The 25,412-nt window shown below is 40.2% G+C and overlaps 1 protein-coding gene across 2 annotated transcripts in view; it reads right to left on the bottom strand.

Moving 5' to 3' along the window:
• Positions 1-493: 493 nt before the first annotated feature.
• Zfp931 (zinc finger protein 931) overlaps positions 494-25,412 on the bottom strand; it is an 80,828-nt gene continuing 55,909 nt past the window's right edge. The window contains exons 5-6 of one of the 2 annotated variants that reach the window (XM_063285134.1): positions 14,140-14,262; positions 494-1,691 (exon numbers count right to left, since the gene is read on the bottom strand). In XM_063285134.1, the coding sequence (XP_063141204.1) occupies positions 14,185-14,262 (78 nt within the window). In that variant the 3' untranslated portion in view covers positions 494-1,691; positions 14,140-14,184. Of the gene's footprint in view, positions 1,692-14,126; positions 14,263-25,412 lie in introns of those variants that run through there. The other variant, XM_063285135.1, reaches the window with a different exon arrangement.

The raw sequence follows: 25,412 nt of genomic DNA, 5'->3' as shown, positions 1-25,412 counted from the left end.
TATTTACACACGATCTTGTAGCTCATCATTAGTGGGCTCTTCCCAGCAAATGCACTCATGCCCGAGACGGTGGCAATTCAAACAGTAACAACACCACCATACAAAAAGGGTAAAAGGCAAAAGTGCTAGTCCAACACACAGAGGATCAATTGGGGAAAACAACATTGCTGTGTTCCACAAACCTTTTTGCCTCTAAACCAAGGCTTTCATCATCTCTGCTTACTCCAGAGAACCTTATTGTCCCTACTTGGGAACTTTATAATCCCTTTACCCGGGAGCTTTATAGTCCCTCACCCAGGAGCTTTATTGTCCCTCATCCAGGAACTTTATTGTCCCTTATCCAGGAGCTTTATTATCCCATCTGGGAACTTACCGACGTCGCCGTCCTGATACTGAAGAGTTCTGAATCCACGAAGATGTCCTTGGGTCACCGTACATGGCCACCAGTTGCAATGCCCACCTCGTCCAGCAAGGAAGACGCAACACCGTTGGATTCTTCTCAACAGCCTTTATTGCAGGAACACCTCATTGTTGATATGGGGACCCCGAGCAACAAAGGCACCAGCCTTATATACAAAACAGTCTATGGCTATATACTTGTCCTCTAGGGATTGGTGGAGCATGAAATACCTCATTAGCATGAATATCACTCTAGCCTGAGCTGCCGGAGAAATGCCAGGACATGCGCTTTGTGGGTGTTAAACACAAACGACCACCAGATATCAGCACCATCTTTTATCTATATGTGCCGCTCCCTACACTGTTTGCTGGGCCTCTCGTAGGGTAGTCATGCTACTCCCCTGTCTTTAAACACACTGTACCATCTGTAATAATATCAGGCCTTAGAGCCTCCCCTTGATCTGGATCACAATTTGGGTATATCACTGAACCTCTTTTCTCTCATGCTCTTCTCCACTTTTGTCTCTGCAGTTTCTTTAGGCAGGAAGAATTCCAAGGCAGAGTCTATGACTGTGGGTATGGCAACCACATCCCTCCACTTGATGCCCTGTCTTTCTGCTGGAGGTAGATTCAACAAGTTCCCTCTCTCCACTGTTGGGCATTTTATATGTGATCTATCTCTTTCAGTCTTCAGATTCTATCATGTATACCAGGTCTAGAGTGTTACTTCACCATCCACCTAACCCCTGAATCTATTCACTATGCTGGCTCATGGGGCTTCACTCCTGGTCCCCCTAATGTGTTCATGTTCCCCATTTCCTCTGCCCCAACCCCTTCCCTCTCCCACCCACTTTCCTCCATCCCACTGCCCTCTGCATCCTTCTGCCTCCTAAGTGAGTTTCTGGATGGTTTGGGTGGTCTGTTTGTTTGCTATTTTTGTTCTTCCTATGAGGTTGTAAACCACTTCCTTATGTCCTTTCCCTGACTTCTGCATTAGCATCGATGTGTCCATTCCAAGTTTTTTTGTTTTTTTGTTTTTTTTTCTTTTTCTTTTTTTCGGATCTGGGGACCGAACCCAGGGCCTTGAGCTTGCTAGGCAAGCTTTGCTATGTCTATCACATTGATATTTGTTTGACCCCTGTAGAGCATCTCAGGGGGCATCTGTACCAGGACCCTGTCAATAAGCACTTTTGGCGTCCACAACAGTGTCTGAATTTGGCGTCAGCAGATGGGATGGATTCCAAGGTGGGCCTTTCCTTCTGTTTCTGTTCCACTCGTTGTCCCTGCATTTCCTTTTGACATGAAGAATTTTGAATTACTGTTTGAGGTAGGATGATTTCCCCATCCCTCAACTGGAGGCCATGCCTAGCAACTAGATATGGTGTCTGCAGGATCTATTTCCACTTCTATGGTCGTTTCGATAATATCCTCCCTGTTATATCCTAGGAAGCTCTTAGGTGCTTGGCATCTGGAACTTTCTGGTGAAAATACCGTGTTCCCCCTCCCCTACTTTTACATACCTACTTTCAAATTCCTGACACTCTAATGTCTCCCTCATTTTCTCCCAAATCTGAACTGGCCCAATTTTTTCTACCAGCTCCCAGATCCCTCTCTTCTGCTACTTCCCAGAGAATATTCTATTCTACCTACTGAGTAGGAATGTGGTATTCACACTTTGGTGTGATCTTCTTCATTCTTGGATTTCATATAGTCTGAGAGCTGCATTATTGGTATTCTCAGCCTCTTGTTGTCAGATGTGCACTTATCAGTGATTATATGCCATGTGAGTTAATTTGTGACTGGGTTACGTCACTCAGGATACTAGCTTCTACTTCCATCCATTTGCTTAAGAATTTCAAGAAGTTATTGTCTTTCATTCCGTTCTCTAACTCTTTTTTGGCTATTCAATATTCCTTAGTTGAAAATGGTTTGTTTAATAACCCATTTTTAATAGGGTTATTTGATTCCTTGGACTAATTACTTGAGTTATTTTATATATTGAATATTATCCCTCTATCAGATGTATGATTGCCAAAGATCTTTCCCCAGTCTGTTGTTTGCTATTTTGTCCAAATAACAATGTACTTGCCCTACAAAATTTACACAAAACATTTCCACAAATCTATCCCTACATATGAAAATATACGGACAACTTCAACACATGTAGGGAGACTGCGCCCTTGTCAAAGCAAGCAATTAATCTTCTTTCTACTATCCCAAAAGAAGATAGTCACCAAACCAAATTCCACCTCTACCAACAGAAATATTAAAATATTATGAAACAATTATCATTGTTCTCTAATATAACTCAACACCAACTCAATTCCCTAATGAAAACACGTAGACTAAGAGATTGATACATAAATAGGACCTAGGATTTTGCTGCATACAGGAAACATATCTCAGTGATAATGATAGAAACTTCCTGAGAATAAAAGTCTGGGAATATTTTTGGGACCAAGCATATGGTACCAAGAAATAAGACAGACTAACCATTCTAATATTGAATAAAATAGACTTTCAAACAGAAGTAATCAAAAAAGATGGTGAATACCCTTGCCCACATCCCTGGCCCAATAGGAAACTGTAGAGGGCCTCTGGGAAGAGGAAGATATGGGCACTCAAGTTGCAAGTCCTCTGCAGTCCAGACACTGCCTGGATCTTAAGGGACCTGGTCAAACAGCTCCCTGCACCCAAATCCCATGGGAGGGAGAGCTAGGACTTCAGAGGGGCAGACACACCTGGGAAGCCAGAGGAGACTACTCTCTGCCCACATTTCTGACTCTAGAGGAAAACACCTACTGCCTTGTGCCATCTGAGTCCACTGTGCACAGTGTCCTGTGTGAAGGTGAGGCAGGCCCTCCTAGTTGCTGCCCTCATGGAGAGCTGAAACCTGGTTGAAAAGCAAATCCATGCCCGAGACTAGAGGTAAGACAAATTTTCTGCTCCAAGTGATCTGCCTGATGGACTCAGGACTCATAAAGGCAAAATTCCTCTAGGACCGGGCACTTCCAGTTTCTACCTGGAACCCATACCTCTCTGATCATGACCCCCAGCTCCCTGCTTCCAAACCTCGTGGGAGAGAGAGCTCACAACCCAGACAGGTGGCAACTCCTGAGATTACAGGGCAGGAGAGACTGCCATTACTGCCCACCCCTGCCCACATCCCTGGCCCAAGAGGAAACTGTACAGGGCCTCTGTAAACAGGAAGATAGGGGCACTCAAACTGCAGGTCCCAATAGGGTCCAGACACCACGCTGATCTGAAGGAACCCAGTCAAAAAGCTCCCTGCACGCAAATCCAGTGGGAGGAAGAGCTAACACTTCAGAGGGGCAGACAGGCCCAGGAAGCCGGAATAGACTACATGCTGCCCACATTTCTGACTGTAGAGGAAAACGCCTAGTTCCATCTGGGCCCCGTGTGCACAGGGACCCGAGAAAAGGAGGGGCAGTCTCTTCTGGTTGATGACCTCACAGAAAACTGTAATGCAGCCCCAGAGGAGCGACTTCAGGCCTGAGACCAGAGATAAGAACAACTTTTCTTCTCCAAGTGACCTGCCTGGTGGACACAGGTCACATACCCACAGGATCACCTGAAGAACAGTAGACAGGAATGACTACAGGCCTAAAATCAGAACCCTCTGTTCCCATAACTGGCAGAAAAAGAACAGGAAAACAGGTCTACAGCACTCCTGACACACAGGCCTATAGGATGGTCTAACCACTGTCAGAAATAGCAGAACAAGGTAACATCAGAAACAACGTGATGGCAAGAGGCAAGTGCAGGAACCCAAGCAACAGAAAGGAAGATGACATGGCATCATTGGAGCCCAATTCTCCCGATCAAAGAAACACTGAATATCCAAACAGACCAGAAAATCTAGAATTAAAAACCACATTTGTTCATGATGATGGAGGACTTCAAGAAAGACATAAAGAAATCCCTTAGAGAAATGCAGGAAAACACAAATAAACAAGCAGAAACCTATAGAGAGGAAATGGAAAAATCCCTGAAAGAATTACAGGAAAACACAATCAAACTGGTGAAGGAATTAAAAATGGAAATAGAAGCAATAAAGAAAGCATAAAGGAGACAACCCTGGATATAGAAAACCAAAGGAAGTGACAAGGAGCCGTAGACACGAGCATCACCAACAGAATGCAAGAGATAGAAGAGAGAATCTGAGGAGCAGAAGATTCCATAGAAATCATTGACACAATGGTCAAAGATAATGTCAAACAGAAAAAGCTACTGACTCAAAACATACAGGAAATCCAGGACATCATGAGCAGATCAAACCAAGACTACTAGATATAGAAGCGAGTGAAGACTCCCAGCTCAATGAATCAGTAAAGATCTTCACCAAATGATAGAAGAAAACTTCCCTAACATAAAGATGCCCATAAACATCCAAGAAGCCTACAGAACTCCAAATAGATTGGACCAGAAAAGAAACTTCTCCTATCACATAATAGTCAAAACCCCAAATGCACAAAACAAAGAAAGAATATTAAAAGCAGTAATGGAAAAAGGTCAAGTAATACATAAAGGCACACCTATCAGAATTACATCAGACTTCTCACCAGAGACTATGAAATCCAGAAGATGCTGGACAGATATCATATAGACCCTAAGAGAACACAAATGCCAGCCCAGGTTACTGTATCCAGCAAACTCTAAATTAAAATAAATTGAGAAACCAAAATATTCCATGACAAAAACAAATTTACACAATATCTTTCTACAAATCCAGTCCTACAAAGGAAAATAAATGGTAAACTCAACACAAGGACGCAAGCTACACCCTAGAAAAATCAAGAAACTAATTGTCTTGCAACAAAACAAAGAGAAGACAAGCACCCAAACATAACTTCACATCCAAATAGGAATATAACCGGAAGCAATAATCACTATTCCTTAATATCTCTCAACATCAATGGTCTCAACTCCCCAATAAAAAGATAGATTAACAAACTGGATATGCAATGAGGACCCTGCATTCTGCTGCCTACGGGAAACACACCTCATAGACAAAGACAGACATTACCTCAGAGCTAAAGGCTGGAAAACAAATTTCCAATCAAATGGTCTGAAGAAGCAAGCTGGAGTAGCCATTCTAATATTGAATAAAATCCATTTTCATCCAATAGTCATCAAAAACGATAAGGAAGGACACTTCATATTCATCAAAGGAAAAATTCACCAAGATGAACTCTCAATCCTAAATATCTATGGTCCAAAGAAAAGGGCGCCTACATACATAAAAGAAACCTTACTAAAGCACAAATCACACATTGCACCTCACACAATAATAGTAGGAGATTTCAACATTCTACTCTCATCAATGGACAGATCATGGAAACAGAAACTGAACAGAGACATAGACAGACTAAGAGAAGTCATGAACCAAATGGACTTAACAGATATTTATAGAACATTCTATCCTAAAACAAAAGGATATACCTTCTTCTCAGCACCTAATGGTACGTTAGCCAAAACTGACCATATAATCGGTCATCAAACAGGCCTCAACAGATACAGAAAGATAGAAATAATCCCATGCATCCTATCAGACCACCATGGGCTAAAGCTGGTCTTCAATAACCATAAGGAAAGGATGCCCACATATACATGGTAGTGGAACAATGCTCTACTCAATGATAACCTAGTCAAGGAAGAAATAAAGAAAGAAATCAAAGACTTCTTAGAATTTAATGAAAATGAAGGTACAACATTCCCAGTCATTATGGGACACAATGAAAGCTGTGCTAAGAGGAAAATTCATAGCTCTGAGTGCCTGCAGAAAGAAACAGGAGAGAGTATGTATCAGCAGCTTGACAGCACACCTAAAAGGTCTAGTTCAAAAAGAGGCAAACACACGCAGGAGGAGTAGAAGGCAGGAAATAATCAAACTCAGAGCTGAAATCAACCAAATAGAAACAAAAAGGACTATACAAAGAATCAACAGAACCAAAAGCTGGTTCTTTGAGAAAAACAAAATGTAGATACACCACCAGCCAGACAAACCAGATAACACAGAGAGTGTTTCCAATTAAAAAAAAATCAGAAATAGGGGTTGGGGATATAGCTCAGTGGTAGAGCGCTTGCCTAGCAAGTGCAAGGCCCTCAGTTCGGTCCCCAGCTCAAAAAAAAAAAAAAAAAAGAGGAAAAATAATCAGAAATGAAAAGGGAGACATAACTCCAGAATCAGAGGAAATTCAAAAGGTCATCAGATTCTACTACAAAAGCCTATATTCAAAAAAGCTTGAAAACCTGGAGGAAATGGACAATTTCCTAGACAGATACCAGGTAACAAAGTTAAACCAGGAACAGATAAACCATTGAATCAATAACTCCTAATGAAATAGAAGCAGTCATTAAATGACTCCGAACCAAAGAGATCCCAGGTCCAGATGGGTTCTGTGCAGAATTCTATCAGACCTTCATAGAAGACCTCGTACCAATATTATCCAAAATATTCCACACAATTGAAACAATTGGAGAGCAACTGAATTCCTTCTACAAAGCCACAATTACTCTTATACCTAAACCACACAAAGACCCAAAAAAGAGAGAGAACTTCACACCAATTTCCCTGATGAATATCTACAAAAAATACTCAAAATATTGCAAACCCAATCCAAGAACGCATCAAAACAATCATTCTTCATGATCAAGTAGGCTTCATCCCAGGGATGCAGGGATGGTTTAATAAACAGAAAACCATCAAACTAATCCACTATATAAACAAACTGAAAGATAAAAACCACATGATCATTTCTTTAGATGCTGAGAAAGCATTTGACAAAGTTCAACACCCCTTCATGATAAAAGTCCTGGAAAGAACAGGAATTAAACGCCCAAACATAAACATAGTAAAAGCCATATACAGCAAACCAATAGCTAATATTAAACTAAATAGAGAGAAACCTGAAGCAATCCCACTAAAATCAGGGACTAGACAAGGCTGCCTACTCTCTCCCTACTTATTCAATATAGTTCTCAAAGTTATAGCCAAAGCAATCAGACAACAAAAGGAGATTAAGGGGAAACAGATTGGAAAGGAAGAGGATAAAATATCATTATTTGCCAATGATATGATAGTATATATAAGTGATCCCAAAAGTTCAACCAGAGAACTACTAAAACTGATAAACACCTTCAGCAAAGTGGCTGGGTATTAAGTTAACTCAAATAAATCAGCAGCCTTCCTCTACACAAAAGAGAAACATGACGAGAAAGAAATTAGGGAAACGACCCCTTCATAATAGACCCAAATAATATAAAATACCTCGGTGTGACGTTAACCAAGAAAGTGAAAGATCTGCATGATAAGAACTTCAATCCTCTGAAGAAAGAAATTGAAGAAGATCTCAGAAAATGCAAATGTCTCTGATGCTCGTGGATTGGCAGGATTAATATAGTAAAAATGGCCATTTTACTAAAAGCGACTTACAGATTCAATACAATCCCCATCAAAATACCAATACAATTCTTCAGAGAGTTAAACACAACAATTTTCAATTTCATCTGGAATAGCAAAACACCCAGGATAGCTAAAACTATCCTCAACAATAAAAGGACCTCTGGGAGAATCACTTTCCCTGAACTCAAGCCATATTACAGAGCAATAGTGATTAAAATCTGTATGGTATTGGTACAGGGACAGGCAGATAGACCAGTGGAATAGAAATGAAGACACAGACATGAACCCACACACCTATGGTCAATTGAGTTTTGACAAAGGAGCCAAAACCATCCAATGGAAAACCGATAGCTTTTTCGGCAAATGGTGCTGGTTCACCTGGAGGTCAGCATGTAGAAGAATGCAGATCGATCCACGCTTATCACCCTGTACAAAGCTTAAGTCCAAGTTGATCAAGGACCTCCATATCAAACAAGATACACTCAAACTAATAGAACAAAAAGTGGGGAAGAGTCTTGAACACATGGGCACTGGCAAAAATTTCCTGAACAAAATACAAATGGCTTATGCTCTAAGATCAAGGATCTACAAATGGGATATCAGAAAACTACAAAGCTACTGTAAAACAAAGGACACTGTTGTTAGGACAAAAGGGCAACCAACAAATTTAGAAAAGATCCTACAACTGATAGAGGGCTCATATTGAAAATATACAAAGAAGTCATGAAGTTAGATGGCAAGGAGGCAAACAACCCTATTAAAGAATGGGGTTCAGAGCTAAAAAAAGAATTCACAGCTGAAGAATGCCGTATTGCTGAGAAGCACCTAAAGAAATGGTCAACTAAATGCTGTGGTCCAGACACAGCCAAGATCGGAAGGGTCCCTGCAGTGAAATTCCTTTGTAGGGAGAGCTAACCCTTCAGAGGGGCAGACACACCTGGGAAGCCAGAGGAGATAATTGTCTGCCCACATTTCTGACTCTAGAGGAAAATGCTTAGTGCCTAGCACCATCTGGGCCTGATGTGCACAGGGTCCCAAGCGAAGGCAGGGCAGGATCTTCTCCTTGCTGCCCTCATGGAGAGCAGAAACCCTGCTGAGAACGGACTCCAGGCCCTAGACTAGAGGTAAGACCATCTTTTCAGCTCCAAGTGACCTTCCTGGTGGACTCAGGGCTCACAAAGGCAAAATTCCTCTGGGACCGGGCACTTCAGGTTTCTAGCTGGGAACCAAACCTCTCTGATCCTGGCTCACAGCTCCCTGCTGTGAAACACCAGGGAAGAGAGAGCTCACCGCCCAGACAGGTGGGCACTCCTGAGACTGCAGGGCAGGAGAGACCGCCAGTACTGCCCACCCATGCCGACATCCCTGGCCCAAGAGGAAACTGTATAGGGCCTCTGGGAACAAGAAGATAGGGGTACTCAATCTGCAGGTCCCAATGCGGTCCAGACACCACCGGGATCTTAAGGAACCTGGTCAAAAGGCTCTCTGCATCCAAATCCCACGGGAGGGGGAGCTAGACCTTCAGAGGGGCAGATATGTCTGGGAAGCCAGAGGAGAATACTCTTTGCCCACATTTCTGATGCTAGAGAAAAACACCTAGTGCCATCTGTACCCCTGTGCACAGGGTCCTGAGCAAAGGTGGGTCAGGCCTTTCTGGATGCTGCCCTCACAGAGAGCTGAAACGCAGCCCTCAAGGAAAGACTTAACGCCTGAGACCAGACGTAAGACCAACATTTCTGCTCCAAGTGACCTGCCTGGTAGAATCAGGACTCACATCCATAGGACTCCTAAAGAAAAGTAGACAGGAACGACTACACGCCCGAAAGCAGAACACTCTGTTCCCATAACTGACTGAAAGAGAACAGGAAAACAGGTCTATAGCATTCCTGACACACAGGCTTATAGGACGGTCTCACCAATGTCAGAAAGAGCAGAACAAGGTAACATCAGAGACAACGTGATGGCAAGGGGCAAGTGCAGGAACCAAAGCAACAGAAACCAAGACTACATCGTATCATAGGAGCCCAATTCTCCCATCAAAGCAAACACTGAATATCCAAACAGACCAGAAAAGCAAGATCTAGAATCACATTTGTTCATGATGATGGAGGACTTTAAGAAAGACATAAAGAACTCCATTAGAGAAATGCAGAAAAACACAAATAAACAAGTAGAAACCCTTAGAGAGGAAAAACAAAAATCCCTGAAAGAATTACAGGAAAACACAATCAAACAGGTGAAGGAACTGAAAATGGAAATAGGAAAAATGAAGAAAGTACAAGGGAAGACAATCCTGGAGATATATATCTATCTATCTATATCTATATCTATATCTATATCTATATCTATATCTATATCTATATCTATATCTATATCTATCTATCTATCTATCTATCTATATATATATATATATATATATATATGAAGAGACAAGGAGCTGTAGATACAAGCATCAAACAGAATACAAGAGAAAGAAGAGAGCATTTCAGGAGCAGAAGATTCCATAGAAATCATTGACACAACTCAAAGATAATGGAAAAGGGAAAAAGCCACTGGCCCAAAACATACAGGAAATCTGGGACACAATGAGAAGATCAAACCTAAGGATAAAAGATAGAGAAGAGAGTGAAGACTCCCAACTCAAAGGACCAGTAAATATATTCAACAAAATCATAGAAGAAAACTTCCCTAACCTAAAGAAAGAGATGCCCATAAATATACAAGAAGCCTACAGAACTCCAAATAGATTGGACCAGAAAAGAAACTTCTCCCGTCACATAACAGTCAAAACCCCAAATGCACAAAACAAAGAAAGAATATTAAAAGCAGTAATGGAAACTGGTCAAGTAATGTATAAAGGCAGAACTATCAGAATTACACCAGACTTCTCACCAGAGACTATAAAAGCCAGAAGATCCTGGACAGATGTCATACAGACCCTGAGAGAACGCAAGTGCCAGTCCAGGTTACTGTGTCCAGCAAAACTCTCAATTAACATAGATGGAGAAACCAAGATATTCCATGACAAAACCAAATTCACACAATCTTTTACAAATCCAGCCATACAAAGGATAATAAATTGTAAAGCCCAACACAAGGAGGCAAGCTACACCATAGAAAAAGCAAGAACCTAATCGTCTTGCAACAAAACAAAGAGAAGACAAGAACACGAACATAATCTCACATCCAAATATGTATATAACAGGAAGCAAAATCACTATTCCTTAATGTCTCTCAACCTCAATGGACTCAATCCTCAATAAAAAGACACAGACTAACAAACTGGATATGTAATGAGGATCCAGCATTTTGCTACCTACAGGAAACACACCTCAGACACAAAGACTGACACTACCTCAGAGTAAAAGGCTGGAAAACAACTTTCTAAGCAAATAGTCTGAAGAACCAAGCTGGAGCAACCATTCTAATATCAAATAAAATCAATTTTCAAGCAAAGGCATCAAAAAAGACAAGGAAGGAAATTTCATGTTCACCAAAGGAAAAATCCACCATGATGAAATCTCAATCCTAAATATCTATGCTTCAAATACAAGGGCACCTATATACATAAAAGAAACCTTACTAAAGCTCAAAGCACACCTTGGACCTCACACAAGAATACTAGGAGATTTCAACACCCCATTCTCACCAATGGCCAGGTCATGGAAAAAGAAATTAAACAGACACATAGTCAGACTAAACAAAGACATGAACCAAGTGGACTTAAACAGATATTTATTGAACATTATATGCTATAACAAAAAGATATACCTTCTTTTCACCACCTCATGCTACTTTCTCCAAAATTGATCATATAACAAATACAGAAAGATAGAAATAATCCCATGTGTCCTATCAGACCACCACGGCTAAAGCTGGTCTTCAATAGCAACAAGGAAAGAACACCCACATATATACCTGGAAGTTGAACAATGCTCTACTCAATGATAACCTGGTCAAGGAAGAAATAAAGAAAGAAATTAAACACTTCTTAGAATTTAATGAAAATGAAGGTACAACATAACCAAACTTATAGGATACAATGAAAACCGTGCTAAGAGGAAAACTCATAGCTCTGAGAGTCTGCAGAAAGAAAGAGGAGAGAGCATATGTCAGCAGCTTGACACATATCTAAAAGCTCTAGAAGAAAAAGAAGGAAATACACTCAGGAGGAGTAAAAGAGAGGAAATAATTAAACTCAGAGCTGAAATCAACCAAGTAAAAACAGAAAGGACTATACAAAGAATCAACAGAACCAAAGCTGGTTTTTTGAGAAAATCAACAAGATAGATAAACCCATGGCTAGAGCAACCAGAAGACACAGGGAGTTTGTCCAAATTCACAAAATCAGAAATGAAAAGGGAGACATAACAACAGAATCAGAGGAAATTCAAAAAATCATCAGACCTACTACAAAAGACTATATTCAACAAAACTTGAAAATCTGGAGGTAATGGACAATTTCTAGACAGATATCAGGTTCCAAAGTTAAATCAGGAACAGGTAAACCATTGAAACAACTCCATAACTTCGAAAGAATTAGAAGCAATCATTAAAGTCTCCCAACAAAAAAGAGCCCAGGTCAAGATGGATTCAGTGCAGAATTCTATCAGACTTTCATAGAAGACCTCATACCAATACTATCCAAAACTATTCCACAAAATTTAAACAGACAGTGTGCTATCGAATTCCTTCTATGAAGCCACAATTACTCTTATACCTAAAGCACACAAAGATCCAAAAAGGAATGAGAACTTCAGACCGATTTATGTTATGAATATCGACGCAAAAGTACTCAATAAAATTCTTGAAAACTGAATTCAAGAGCACATGAAAACACTCATCCATCATGATCAAGTAGGCTTCATCCCAGATATGCAGGGATGGTTTAATATACGGAACACCGTCAACCTAATCCACTATATAAACAAACTGAAAGATAAAAAACCACATGATTATTTCATCAGATGCTGAGAAAGCAGTTGACAAAATTCGACACCCCTTCATGATAAAAGTCCTGGAAATAACAGGAATTTTAGGCCCATACCAAAACATAGTAAAAGCTATATACAGAAAACAGGTAGCTAACATTAAAACAAATGGAGAGAAACTTGAAGCAATTCAACTAAAAGCAGTGACTAGACAAGGCTGTCCACTCTCTCCCTACTTATTCATTATACTTCTTGAAGTCCTAGCCAGAGCAATCACACAGCGAAAGGAGATCAATGTGATACAGATTGGAAAGGAACAAGTCAAAATATCACTCTTTGCAGATGATATGATAGTATATTTAAGTGATCCCAAACGTTCCACCACAGAACTACTAAAACGTATAAACACCTTCAGAAAAATGGCTGGGTACAAAATTAACTCAAATTAATCAGAAGCCTTCCTCTACACAAAAGAGAAACAAGGTGAGAAAGAAATTAGGGAAATGGCACCTTTCATAATAGTCCCAAATAATATAAAATACCTCCGTTTGACATTAACCAAGCAGGTGAAAGAGCTGTATGATAAGAACTTCAAGTCTCTGAAGAAAGAAATTGAAGATGATCTCAGAAGATGGCAAGATCTCTCATGCTCATGGTTTGGCAGGATTAATACAGTAAAAATGGACATTTTAAAAAGCGATCTACAGATTCAATGCAATCCCCATCACAATTCAAGTCCAATTCATCAGAGAGTTAGACAGAACAATCTGCGAATTTATCTGGAAGAAGAAAAAACCCAGGATAGCTAAAACTATCTTCAACAATAAAAGGACTTCCGGGGGGAATCACTATCCCTGAACTCAAGCAGTATTACAGAGCAGTTGTGATAAAAACTGTATGGTATTGGTACAGAGACAGGGAGATAGACCAGTGGAAGAGAATTGAAGACCCAGAAATGAACCCACACACCTATTGTCACTTTATTTTTGACAAGGGAGCCAAAACAATCGAATGGAAAAAAAGATAGCCTTTTCAGCACAAGTTGCTGGTTCAACTGGAGGTCAGCACGTAGAAGAATGCAGATCGACCTATTCTTTTTTTTTTTTTTTTGGATTTTTTTTCTTTATTAACTTGAGTATTTCTTATTTATATTTCGATTTTTATTCCCTTTCCCGGTTTCTGGGGCATCATCCCCTTAACCCCTCCCCCTCCCCTTCTCCCCCCATTACCACCCTTCCCCCAACAATCACGTTCACTGGGAGTTCAGTCATAATAGCACCAAGGGCTTCCCCTCCCCCTGGTGCTCTTACTAGGCTATTCATTGCTACCTATGAGGTTGGAGCCCAGGGTCAGTCCATGTATAGTCTTTGGGTAGTGGCTTACTCCCTGAAAGCGCTGGTTGCTTGGCATTGTTGTTCATATGGGGTTTCAAGGCCCTTCAAGCTCTTCCAGCTCTTTCTCTGATTCCTTCAATGGGGGTTCCGTTCTGAGTTCAGTGGTTTGCTGCTACAAGGCAAAGGACACTGTTGTTAGGACAAAACAGCAATCAACAGATAGGAAAAAGATCTTTACCAATCCTACTGATAGAGGGCTTATATACAAAATATACAAGAACTCATGAAGTTAGACTGCAGGGAGACAAATAACCCTATTAAAAAATGGGGTTCACGGGATAGCTAAAACTATCCTCAACAATAAAAGGACTTCAGGGGGAATCACTATCCCTGAACTCAAGCAATATTACAGAGCAATAGTGATAAAAACTGCATAGTATTGGTACAGAGACAGACAGATAGACCAATGGAACAGAATTGAAGACCCAGAAATGAACCCACACACCTATGAGCACTTGATTTTTGACAAAGGAGCCAAAACCATCCAATGGAAAAAAGATAGCATTTTCAGCAAATGGTGCTGGTTCAACTGGAGGTCAACATGTAGAAGAATGCAGATCAATCCATGCTTATCACCCTGTACAAAGCTTAAGTCCAAGTGGATCAAGGACCTCCACAGCAAACCAGGTACACTCAAACTAATAGAAGAAAAAGTGGGGCAGCATCTCGAACACATGGGCACTGGAAAAAATTTCCTGAACAAAACACCAATGGCTTATGCTCTAAGATCAAGAATCGACAAATGGGATCTCATAAAACTGCAAAGCTTCTGTAAGGCAAAGGACACTGTTGTTAGGACAAAACGGCAACCAACAGATTGGGAAAAGATCTTTACCAATCCTACAACAGATAGAGGCCTTATATCCAAAATATACAAAGAACTCAAGAAGTTAGACCGCAGGGAGACAAATAACCCTATTAAAAAATGGGGTTCAGAGCTAAGCAAAGAATTCACAGCTGAGGAATGCCGAATGGCTGAGAAACACCTAAAGAAATGTTCAACATCTTTAGTCATAAGGGAAATGCAAATCAAAACAACCCTGAGATTTCACCTCACGCCAGTGAGAATGGCTAAGATCAAAAACTCAGGTGACAGCAAATGCTGGCAAGGATGTGGAGAAAGAACACTCCTCCATTGTTGGTGGGATTGCAGACTGGTACAATCATTCTGGAAATCAGTCTGGAGGTTCCTCAGAAAATTGGACATTGACCTACCCAAGGATCCAAGTATACCTCTCTTGAGCATATACCCAAAAGATGCCCCAACATATAAAAAAGACACGTGTGCCACTATGTTCATAGCAGCCTTATTTATAATAGCCAGAAGCTGGAAAGAACCCAGATGCCCTTCAATAGAGGAATGGATACAGAAAATGTGGTACATCTACACAATGGAATATTACTCAGCTATCAAAAACAATGACTTTATGAAATTCATAGGCAAATGGTTGGAACTGGAAAATATCATCCTGAGTGAGGTAATCCAATCACAGAAAAACACACATGGTATGCACTCATTGATAAGTGGCTATTAGCCCAAATTCTTGAATTACCCTAGATGCATAGAACACATGAAACTCAAGACAGATGATCAAAATGTGAATGCTTCACTTCTTCTTTAAAGGGGGAACAAGAATAGCCTTGGCAGGGAATAGAGAGGCAAAGATTAAAACAGAGACAGAAGGTACACCCATTCAGAGCCTGCCCCACTTGTGGCCCATATATATATACAGCCACCAAACTAGACAAGATGGATGAAGCAAAGAAGTGCAGGCCAACAGGAGCCGGATGTAGATCTCTCCTGAGAGACACAGCCAGAATATAGCAAATACTGAGACGAATGCCAGCAGCAAACCACTGAACTGAGAACAGGACCCCCGTTGAAGGAATCAGAGAAAGAACTGGAAGAGCTTGAAGGGGCTCGAGACCCCATATGAACAACAATGCCAAGCAACCAGAGCTTCCAGGGACTAAGCCACTACCTAAAGACTACACATGGACTGACCCTGGACTCTGACCTCATAGGTAGCAATGAATATCCTAGTAAGATCACCAGTGGAAGGGGAAGCCCTTGGTCCTGCTAAGACTGAACCCCCAGTGAACGTGTCAGTTGGGGGGAGGGCGGCAATGGGGGGAGGATGGGGAAGGGAACACCCATAAAGAAGGGGAGGGGGAGGGGTTAGGGGGATGTTGGCCCACAAACCGGGAAAGGGAATAACACTCAAAATGTAAATAAGAAATACTCAAGGTAACAAAAAAATTTTTTTAAAAAATGGGGTTCAGAGCTAAACAAAGAATTCACAGTTGAGGAATGCTGAATGGCTGAGAAGCACCTAAAGAAATGTTCAACATCTTTAGTGATAAGGGAAATGCAAATCAAAACAACCCTAAGATTCTACCTCGAACCTGTCAGAATGGCTAAGAACAAAAACTCCGAAGAAAGCAAATGGTGGCGAGGATGTGGAGAAAGAGTACAAGGCATTAGCCGAAAATCAAATAAATGACACTGTGACAATAGACTGTTCAGGCACCAGTCCTACCTTTTAATCATAATCTGTGATGTAACATGTAAATGTATCAATTCTAACATTTTCACAGATACAAAGGATAGAGAACACGAATTTGTTAAACTTCAAGGTAAACACATATTTTCAGCATAGATACTGCTCATAGAGGAACTGTTATTTTTCTGAGAGCTATTACATCATTCTATAACCATTCATACACACATACAAACACTCACGCAAATAATCACACACATCCTCTCTCTCTCTCTCTCTCTCTCTCTCTCTCTCTCTCTCTCTCACACACACACACACACACACATTTAGGGAAAGAAAGAGAGACAGAGAGATAGAGAGATATATAGAGACAGAGACAACTAGACCTATATAGGCATAATATATTCCATGCTGAATAAAATTTACACTTGGGTGATTTAAATGCTGATTTCTTTTGAATTGTATTTAAATCAGGAAGGTGAATTTTCATGCTTCCACCAAGATTCTCCTATTTCATGTTTGTGTACACAGTTCTTATCATGTATTCTCTTCCTTGTGAATAAATTCTGCAAACAATACTGAATAAATGACTGGGATAAATCAGAGAACAGTGTGGGAATACCACTAGCAAGAGGAGGAGAGATAGGGAGCAGATGTGCCATGTGGACAAATGAATTTGATCCACAGAAAAATGGTCTGAAGGGCCAAGTCAATAATAATATGTATCATGGGATTGGGAGGAATCCAGCTCAGCATAGAAGGTAAGGATAGGGGGTTGGGGATTTAGCTCAGTGGTAGAGTGCTTGCCTAGCAAGTGCAAGGCCCTGGGTCGGTCCCCAGCTCCTAAAAAAAGAAAAAGAACAAAAAAAAAAAAAAGAAGAAGAAGGTAAGGATAGATTGTTTCACAGCTGAGCAATTGATGTGAAGTTTTAAGTAAATCAAAGTTTTGTTGTGCAGGTACCGGGGACAAACACAAGGTAAAGAAATACCTTTGCCAGATTAATACACTGTTTACATATATATTACAATGAATTCATGACCACATATATGTATGTATGTATATACACAAAATTTGTGTGTGTGTACATGCGTGAGTGTGTTTTCATGTGTTTGCATGTGTCTGCTCCACAGAGAGAGGACAACCCCCAGAGAAGCATGCGACTGGAATTACCGGGTAACCAGTTTCTAGGGATGGAACCTTAAACCTCTGCAACAATTTCAATTAGGCTTAACTCTTAATTTATCCCTCTAGTCATTTTTTAATTTAACATTTATTTTTATACTTCTTAATGGAAATGTGCTACATCAGTTCTCCCATTTATTCCTACCACCATCATGTCCCAAAATATTTCCAGTCAATTTCTTATTACTTGTAACTGTGTGTGACTAAGTATGTTCACATATATGAATATAGCATGTTGAATCCATTTCAGTTGTTGTGTGCCTATGGTTTTATGACTGACCAAATTGCATTGATTGCAATGAATAGCAACAGGGGGAGGTCAAGTTTTCCTGAGTCAGATTGTCCCACATGTAGAAGAGTTCTATTCTTTATTGAGCAACAGGAGGTTGGTAGCACAGAGGACCTTGCAAACATAGAGTACTAGGGAAACCAGGAATGTCAAGAAGACAGGATCCTCTTCCCAGTGATAGAGATAAAAGACCTAGTGTCAATACTAAAGTCTTGGAGTGGATTTGTTTAATGGGCTTGTAACTTCCTTGCCATTGTTGGAGGCAGACTTCACCTTCGATATCCTTGAAGGTTGAACTAACTAACCCAGATTCCCAAAAATGATTTTCCATACTCTTTCTTTCCTAAACGCTTCCAATCCAACTTCATACATTGGTTGGCAGTAATATTTGCTTCTGTCACAATCAGCTGTCTGTTGGGTGTCTTATAGCACAGCCATGGTAGGCTCCTGTCTGTGAGCACACCATAACATCTGTAATAATGTCAGACCTTAGAGCCTCCCCTTGATCTGGATCACAATTTGGGTATGTCAGTGGACCTCCTTTCCCTCACACTCTTATCCATTTATTTCCCTGCAGTCCCTTTCGACAAGAAGAATTCCAAGTTAGAGTCTTTGACTGTGGGTAAGGCTACCACACCGATTTACTTGATGCCCTGTCTTTCCACTGGAGGTAAATTCAGCAAGTTCCCTCTCTCCACTCTTGGGCATTTTATCTATGGTATATCTCTTTGAGTCTTCAGATAGCTCACCTACACCGGGTCTAGAGTGTTACTTCACGGCTCCCACACCTGCTGAATATATTTACTACACTGGCTCTTAGGGCTTCATTCATGTCCTTTTAAATGATCATGTTCCCCTTTTCCTCAGCCCCAACCCCTTCCTCTCCCAACCACTTCCCTCCATCCCACTCTCCTCTGCATTGTTCTCTCTCCATAGTGAGATTGAACCATCCTTACTTTAGCCCTTTGGTTTATTAACCATCTTGAGTTCTATGGATTACTTCCAGGTTTTTCTATACTTTTCAGGCTAATGTACACTTATTAGTGAGTACATACCATGCATACCCTTTTTGGTCTGAGATACCTCACTCAGGATGACAGGATCTAGTGCCATTCATTTGCCTGCAAAACTCATGATGTCCTGGTTCTTAATAGCTAAATAGTATTCCATTGTGTAAATGAACCACATTTTCTGGATCCTTTCTTCTCTTGTGTGACATCAGAGTTGCTCCCAGCTTCTGGCTAAAAGAAATATGGCCACTATGAACATAGTGACACATGTGCTCTTGTGTCGTGGTAGGTCAAATTTTTGCTATATGCTCAGGGGTGATAAAGCTGATTCTTAAAGTAGATCTGTTTCCGACTTTCTGAGGAATCTACAGATTGATTTCCAGAGTGGTTGTACCGGTTTGCAATCCCAACAGCACTGGGGTAGTATTCCACTCTCTCTACATTCTCAACAACCTGTACTGTCTCAGGAGTGTTTGATGTCAGGATTCTGATTGGTATAAAGTGATATATCAGGGTCTTTTTGATTTCCATGTCCTTGATCAAAAATTACATTGACCATTACTTTAAGTGCTTCTCAGCCATTTGAGATATCTCTGAATTTTCTGTTTAGGTGCATTTTTCTTGGATTTTTTGGGGGGGAATAGCTTCTGAGTTCTTTATATGTTTTATATGATAGCCCTCACTTTTTATGGGGATAGTGAAGATTTTTCTCCCTGTCTCTATGCTGCCCATTACTCTGTCCTGTGCCTTACAGATGACTTTCAATTTCATGTCTCATTTATCAGTTCTTGATTTTAGATCCTGAGCCATTGGAGTTCTTATTAGCAAATCTATCCCTGACCACTGTGCATGTGAGTTCAAGGTTCTTTCCTATATTTTCTTCTATTGCATTAACTATATCTGGTTTATGTTGAGCTCCTTGATCCACTTGGACATGAGTGTTGTGCAAGGTGAAAAATACAGATTCATATTTTCATTTTTCTATATACTGGAGGCCAGTTAGACTAGCACCATTTATGGAAGATGCTTTCTTTGTTCCAATGTATATTTTGGCTCCTTTGTCAAACTCAAGTGTTCATAATTATGTGGCTTTATATCTAGGTCTTCAATTTTAGTACATTCTTCAATCTGTCCATCTCTATGCCTATACTATGCTGTTTTTATTACTATTGTTCTGCAGTATATCTTGAAGTCAGGGATGGGGATTAACCCAGAAGATCGATTTATTATTGACTACTTTATTTATTTACATTTCAAATGTTATTCCCTTCACAGTTTTCCCTCTACAAGCTCCCTATAACACTTCCCCTCCCCCAACTCCTACTTGTGTGTCTCAAAACCTACCCACCCACTTCTGTATAAGTGCCCTGATTTTTCCTTGTCCTGGGTCATCAAGTTTCCACAGGACAAAGGGTACATTCTAGCTGAAGCCATGGGGATTTCCTGTATATTCTCATTTGTGGTTTAGTTTCTGGATGGTTTATTGGTCTGCTTGTTTGATATTTTTGTTCTTCCTATGAGGTTGTAAACTACTTCATGTCATTAGGTCCTTCCCTTCACTTCCCCATTCAGGTACCTGTGCTCAATCCAATGTTTCACTAAGTCTATCCACATCAGTATTCATCTGACTCTTGCAGAGTCTCTCATGGGGCATCTGTACTGGGCTTCTGTCAATAGCACTTTTGGCATCTACAACAGTGTCTGAATTTGGAGTCAGCAGATGGGATAGATTCCAAGGTGGGCAGTCTCCTAATGGTCTTTCCTTCTGCTTCTGCTCCACTTTGGTATGTGCATTTCCTTTTGACATGAGGAATTCTGTATTACTATTTTGAGGTGGGAGGATGGCCCCATTCCTCAACTGGGGACCATGCCCTAACCACTAGATATTGTGTCTACAGTGTCAATTTCCACTTCTATGGTCATTTCTTCTAATATCCTCCACATTATATCCAAGGAACCTTTTAGGTACCTGGCATCTGAGACTTTCTGGTGGAAATGCCTGGTTAACCCTCCCCTACTTCTACATACCTACTTTCCAATTCCAGACACTCTAACTTGTCCCACATTTTCTCCTGTATCTGAACTGGCCCAATTTTACTCCCAACTCCCAGGTCCCTCTCTCCTTCTACATCCCAGAGAATATTCTCTTCCCCCTACTGAGTAGGACTGTGGCATCTATACTTTGGTGTGAACTTCCTTCTAGGGTTTCATATAGTCTGAATATAGTTGTATTGTGTTTATTCTGAACTTCAAATTGGCAAATATGCACTTATCAATGATTATAGGCCATGTGAGTTCTTTTGTGACTGTGCTACCTCACTCAGGATAATATCTTCTACTTCACACCATTTCCCTAAGTATTTCAGGAAGAAATTGTGTTTAATAGCTCCTTAGTAATCCATTTATAAATGTACCACATTTTGTGTATCCATTCACCTGTTGAGGGACATCTGGGTTCCTTCCATATTCTGGCTATTATACATAAGACTGCCATGAAGACAGTGGAGCATGTGTCCTTGCTATATGTTGGGGCATTTTTCAATATATGTTATAGCTAGGTCCTCAGGTAATATTACATCCAATTTTCTGAGGAATCTTCAGACTGATTTCCAGAATGCTTGCTCCAGCTTGCAATCCTGCTAACAATTGAGGAGGGTTCGTCTTTCTCCACAACCTTGCCAGCATCTATTGCCACCTGAGATTTTGACCTCAGGCATTCTTACTGGTGTGAGATATTGGATATTTTATTATTTACATTTCAAATGTTATCCCCTTACCTGCGTTCCTGTGGACATACCACCTATTGTATCCCTCTGCCCCTTCTTCTATGAGGGTGTTTCCCCACCCAACCACCTACCTCTTGCTGCCTACACACCCTGACATTATACTATATTGAAGGGTTCAACCTTGCAGGACCAAGGGTTTCTCCTCCTATTTGTACCCAACAAGGCCATCCTTTGTTACTTATGCAGCAGGAGCCATGGGTCTGTCCATGTGTACTCTTTGAATAGTGCTTTAGTTACTGGAAAATCTGGTTTGTTGGTATTGTTGTTCTTATGGGGTTGCAAACCATTTCAGCTCCTCCATTCTGTTCTCTAACTCTTGTTCTGCCATTCCTTATTCCTCAGTTGCAAACTGTTTCACTCTGTAACCCATTTTAATTGAATTATTTCATTCTCTGGAGAGTAACTCTTTAGTTTCTTTTATATATTGAATATTAGCCCTCTATCTGATGCATGATTGGCAAAGATCTTTTCCCAATCTGTTGGTTGTTATTTTGTTCTAATGACAATGTACATTGCCTTACAAATAAAACTTACAATAAACACTTCCACAAATCCAGCCCTAGAAATGATAATAGATTGAAAACTTCAACACATGTAGGGAGACTACACCCTTTAGAAAGCAAGTAATTAATCCTATGTCTAACCCAAAGAAGAGAGCCACACAAACCAAATTCCTCCTCTACCAACAAAAATAGTAGGAAACAACTATCATTGCTCCCTAATATAACTTAACATCAATGGACTCAATTCCCCAATGAAAACACATAGACTAACAGAATGGATACATAAACAGGGCCTAGGATTTTGCTGAATACAGGGAACACACCACAGTGATAATGACAGACACTTCCTCAGAATAAAAGTCTGGGAAAATTATTGGGACCAAGCAAATGGCACCAAGAAATAAGACAGAGTAACCATTCTAATATTGAATAAAATAGACTTTCAAGCACAAGTTATTAAAAAAGATAAGGAAGGACAGGTCATACATATCAAAGAAAAAATCCACCAAGAAGAACACCCAATTCTTAATATTTATGCTCCAATTGAAAGGACACATACAGTCATTAAAAAAAAAACTTTACTAAAGCTTCAACACATAGTGCAACTCACATAATAATAGTAGGGGACTTCAACACTCCACTCTCATCAATGGACAGATCAAAGAAAAAGGAACTAAACAGAGATGCAATGAAACTAGCAGATATTATGAACCATGTTGATTTAACAGATGACTATAAAGTACTTAATCCTAAAACAAAAGAATATATCTTCTTCTCAGAACATAATGGTACCTTCTCCAAAATTGACCATATAGTTGCTCAAAAAATAGTCCTCAACAGGTCCAAGAAGATTGACATGTATCCTATCAGGGCACAAGGGACTAAGTTCTTCAATTACAACAAAAACTACAGAACACCCACATGCACAGGGAAATTGAACAAAGCTCTACCCAATGTTAATTTTGTTGTGGTTTGCCCTGGAGTTATCTGTACTTTTGATGCTAATTCCACTGCCTCAAGCCTTGTCACTTACTCAGGACTCAGTTGACTTCACCAGAACCTACTCCTCATTTAATTTGTAAAATATAGGTGAAGGCAGGTACAAGATAGGAGGAGAACTGTCATTGGATGAGAAGGTGGGATGGGCTGGAGATGAGTTTGAAGGAAGAGGAGGAGACTGGAATAGAGCAGGGGAGAGAGAGTAGCCTGTAGACACCATGGAAGGAATGCTCTTAAGGGATGGGTGTGTACTGGGCTTTGTGTGTTTAGGTGTGCAATTATACCTTATCAATTGGATCAAAAGGCTGTTGGTTTCTGTCTTCTTTCATGCAGCAATTTAAGTGTAGGAAAGTATACAGTTGCTAGAGACACTGGACCACATTGGATTTGGGATGTTTCTGGCATGGAAAACTGCCTAGGGAACTAGATAGGTAGAGAGATTCCTGCCAGGCTCAGAGAGAGAACTTCGGCAGTGGGATATGGGATGGAGCAAAGCAGGTGACTGAGATTTAAGATATCTGCCAGATATCATGGGGCACTGCAGTATAGGATCTAGAGGGAATAAAAGAAAACTGTTTTGTATTTTATATATTTACAACAATATAACTTGGTTAAGGAAGAAAGAAAAAATAAAGACTTTTAAGAATTTAATGCAAATGAAGGCACAACTTTTCGAAACTTATGGGACACAATAAAAGCAGTACTAAGAGGAGAACTCAAAGTTCTGAGTTCCTCCAAAAAGAAACTAGAGAGAGTATACAGCAGCAGCTCGACAGTACACCTGAAAGCTTAGAACAAAAAGTGGCAAATACACCCAAGAGGATTAGACAGCAGGACATACTGAAACTCAGTGCTGAAATCAAACAATAGAAGCAAAAAGAACTGTATATAGATTTGACAAAACCAGAAACGACTTCTTTGAGAAAATCAACAAGAGAGAAAAACCCTCAGCCAGACTCAGCAGAGGACACAGTGACAGTGTCCAAATTAACAAAACAGAAATGACAAGTGAAACTAAACAACATAAACAGAAAATATTTTTAAAAAAATTATCAGATTCTACTCCAAACACCTATACTCAACAAAACTGGAACATCGGGAGAAAGTGGACAATTTTCTATGGTACCAAGGAAGAAATTTAAATCAGGATCAGATAAATCATTTAAAAAGTTCCATAACACCTAAAGAAATAGAAACACTCATTAAGTCTCCCAACAAAAAAAAAAACAAAAACAAAACAAACAAACAAACAAACAAACAAAAAAACAGATCCAGATGGGTTTGGTGCAGAATTCTTCTAAACCTTCATAGAGGGCCTTATACCTATACTCTACAAACTATTTGACAATATAGAAATAGAAGAAACCTTACCCAATTCCTTCTATGAAGTCACAATTATGCTTATTCTTACAGCACAAACACCTATTAAAGAAGAGAACTCCAGAACAATTTCCAATAAGAATACCTTTTAGAACATACTCAATAAATGTCTAGCAATACAAATCCCAGAATACATCAAAATAATTTCCTGAGCAAAATACCAGTGGCTTATGCTCTAACATCAACAATCGACAAATGGGATCTCAAAAAACTGAAAAGCTTCTGTAAGGCAAAGGACACTGTTGTTACAACAAAAGGGCAACAAACAGATTGGGAAAAGATCTTTACCAATTATACAACTGATAAAGGGCTTATATCCAAAATATACAAAGAGCTAATGAAGTTAGACTGCAGGGAGACAAATAATCCTATTAAAAATGGGGTTCAGAGCTAAACAAAGAATTCACAGCTGAAGAATCCTGAATGGCTGAGAAGCACCTAAAGAAATGTTCAACATCTTTAGTCATAAGGGAAATGCAAAACAAAATATCCCTGAAATTCCACCTCACACCAATCAGAACAGCTAAGATCAAAATCTCCAGGGACAGCAGGTGTTGGCGAGGATGTGGAGAAACAGGCACACTGCTCCATTGTTGGTGGGATTGCAGACT

Source organism: Rattus norvegicus, chromosome 3 (assembly GCF_036323735.1).
Source record: "Rattus norvegicus strain BN/NHsdMcwi chromosome 3, GRCr8, whole genome shotgun sequence".
NCBI classification, from domain to species: Eukaryota; Metazoa; Chordata; class Mammalia; order Rodentia; family Muridae; genus Rattus; species Rattus norvegicus.
The sequence above is the reverse complement of the archived record's forward strand: the minus strand, read 5'-3'. Positions and strand labels throughout refer to the sequence as shown.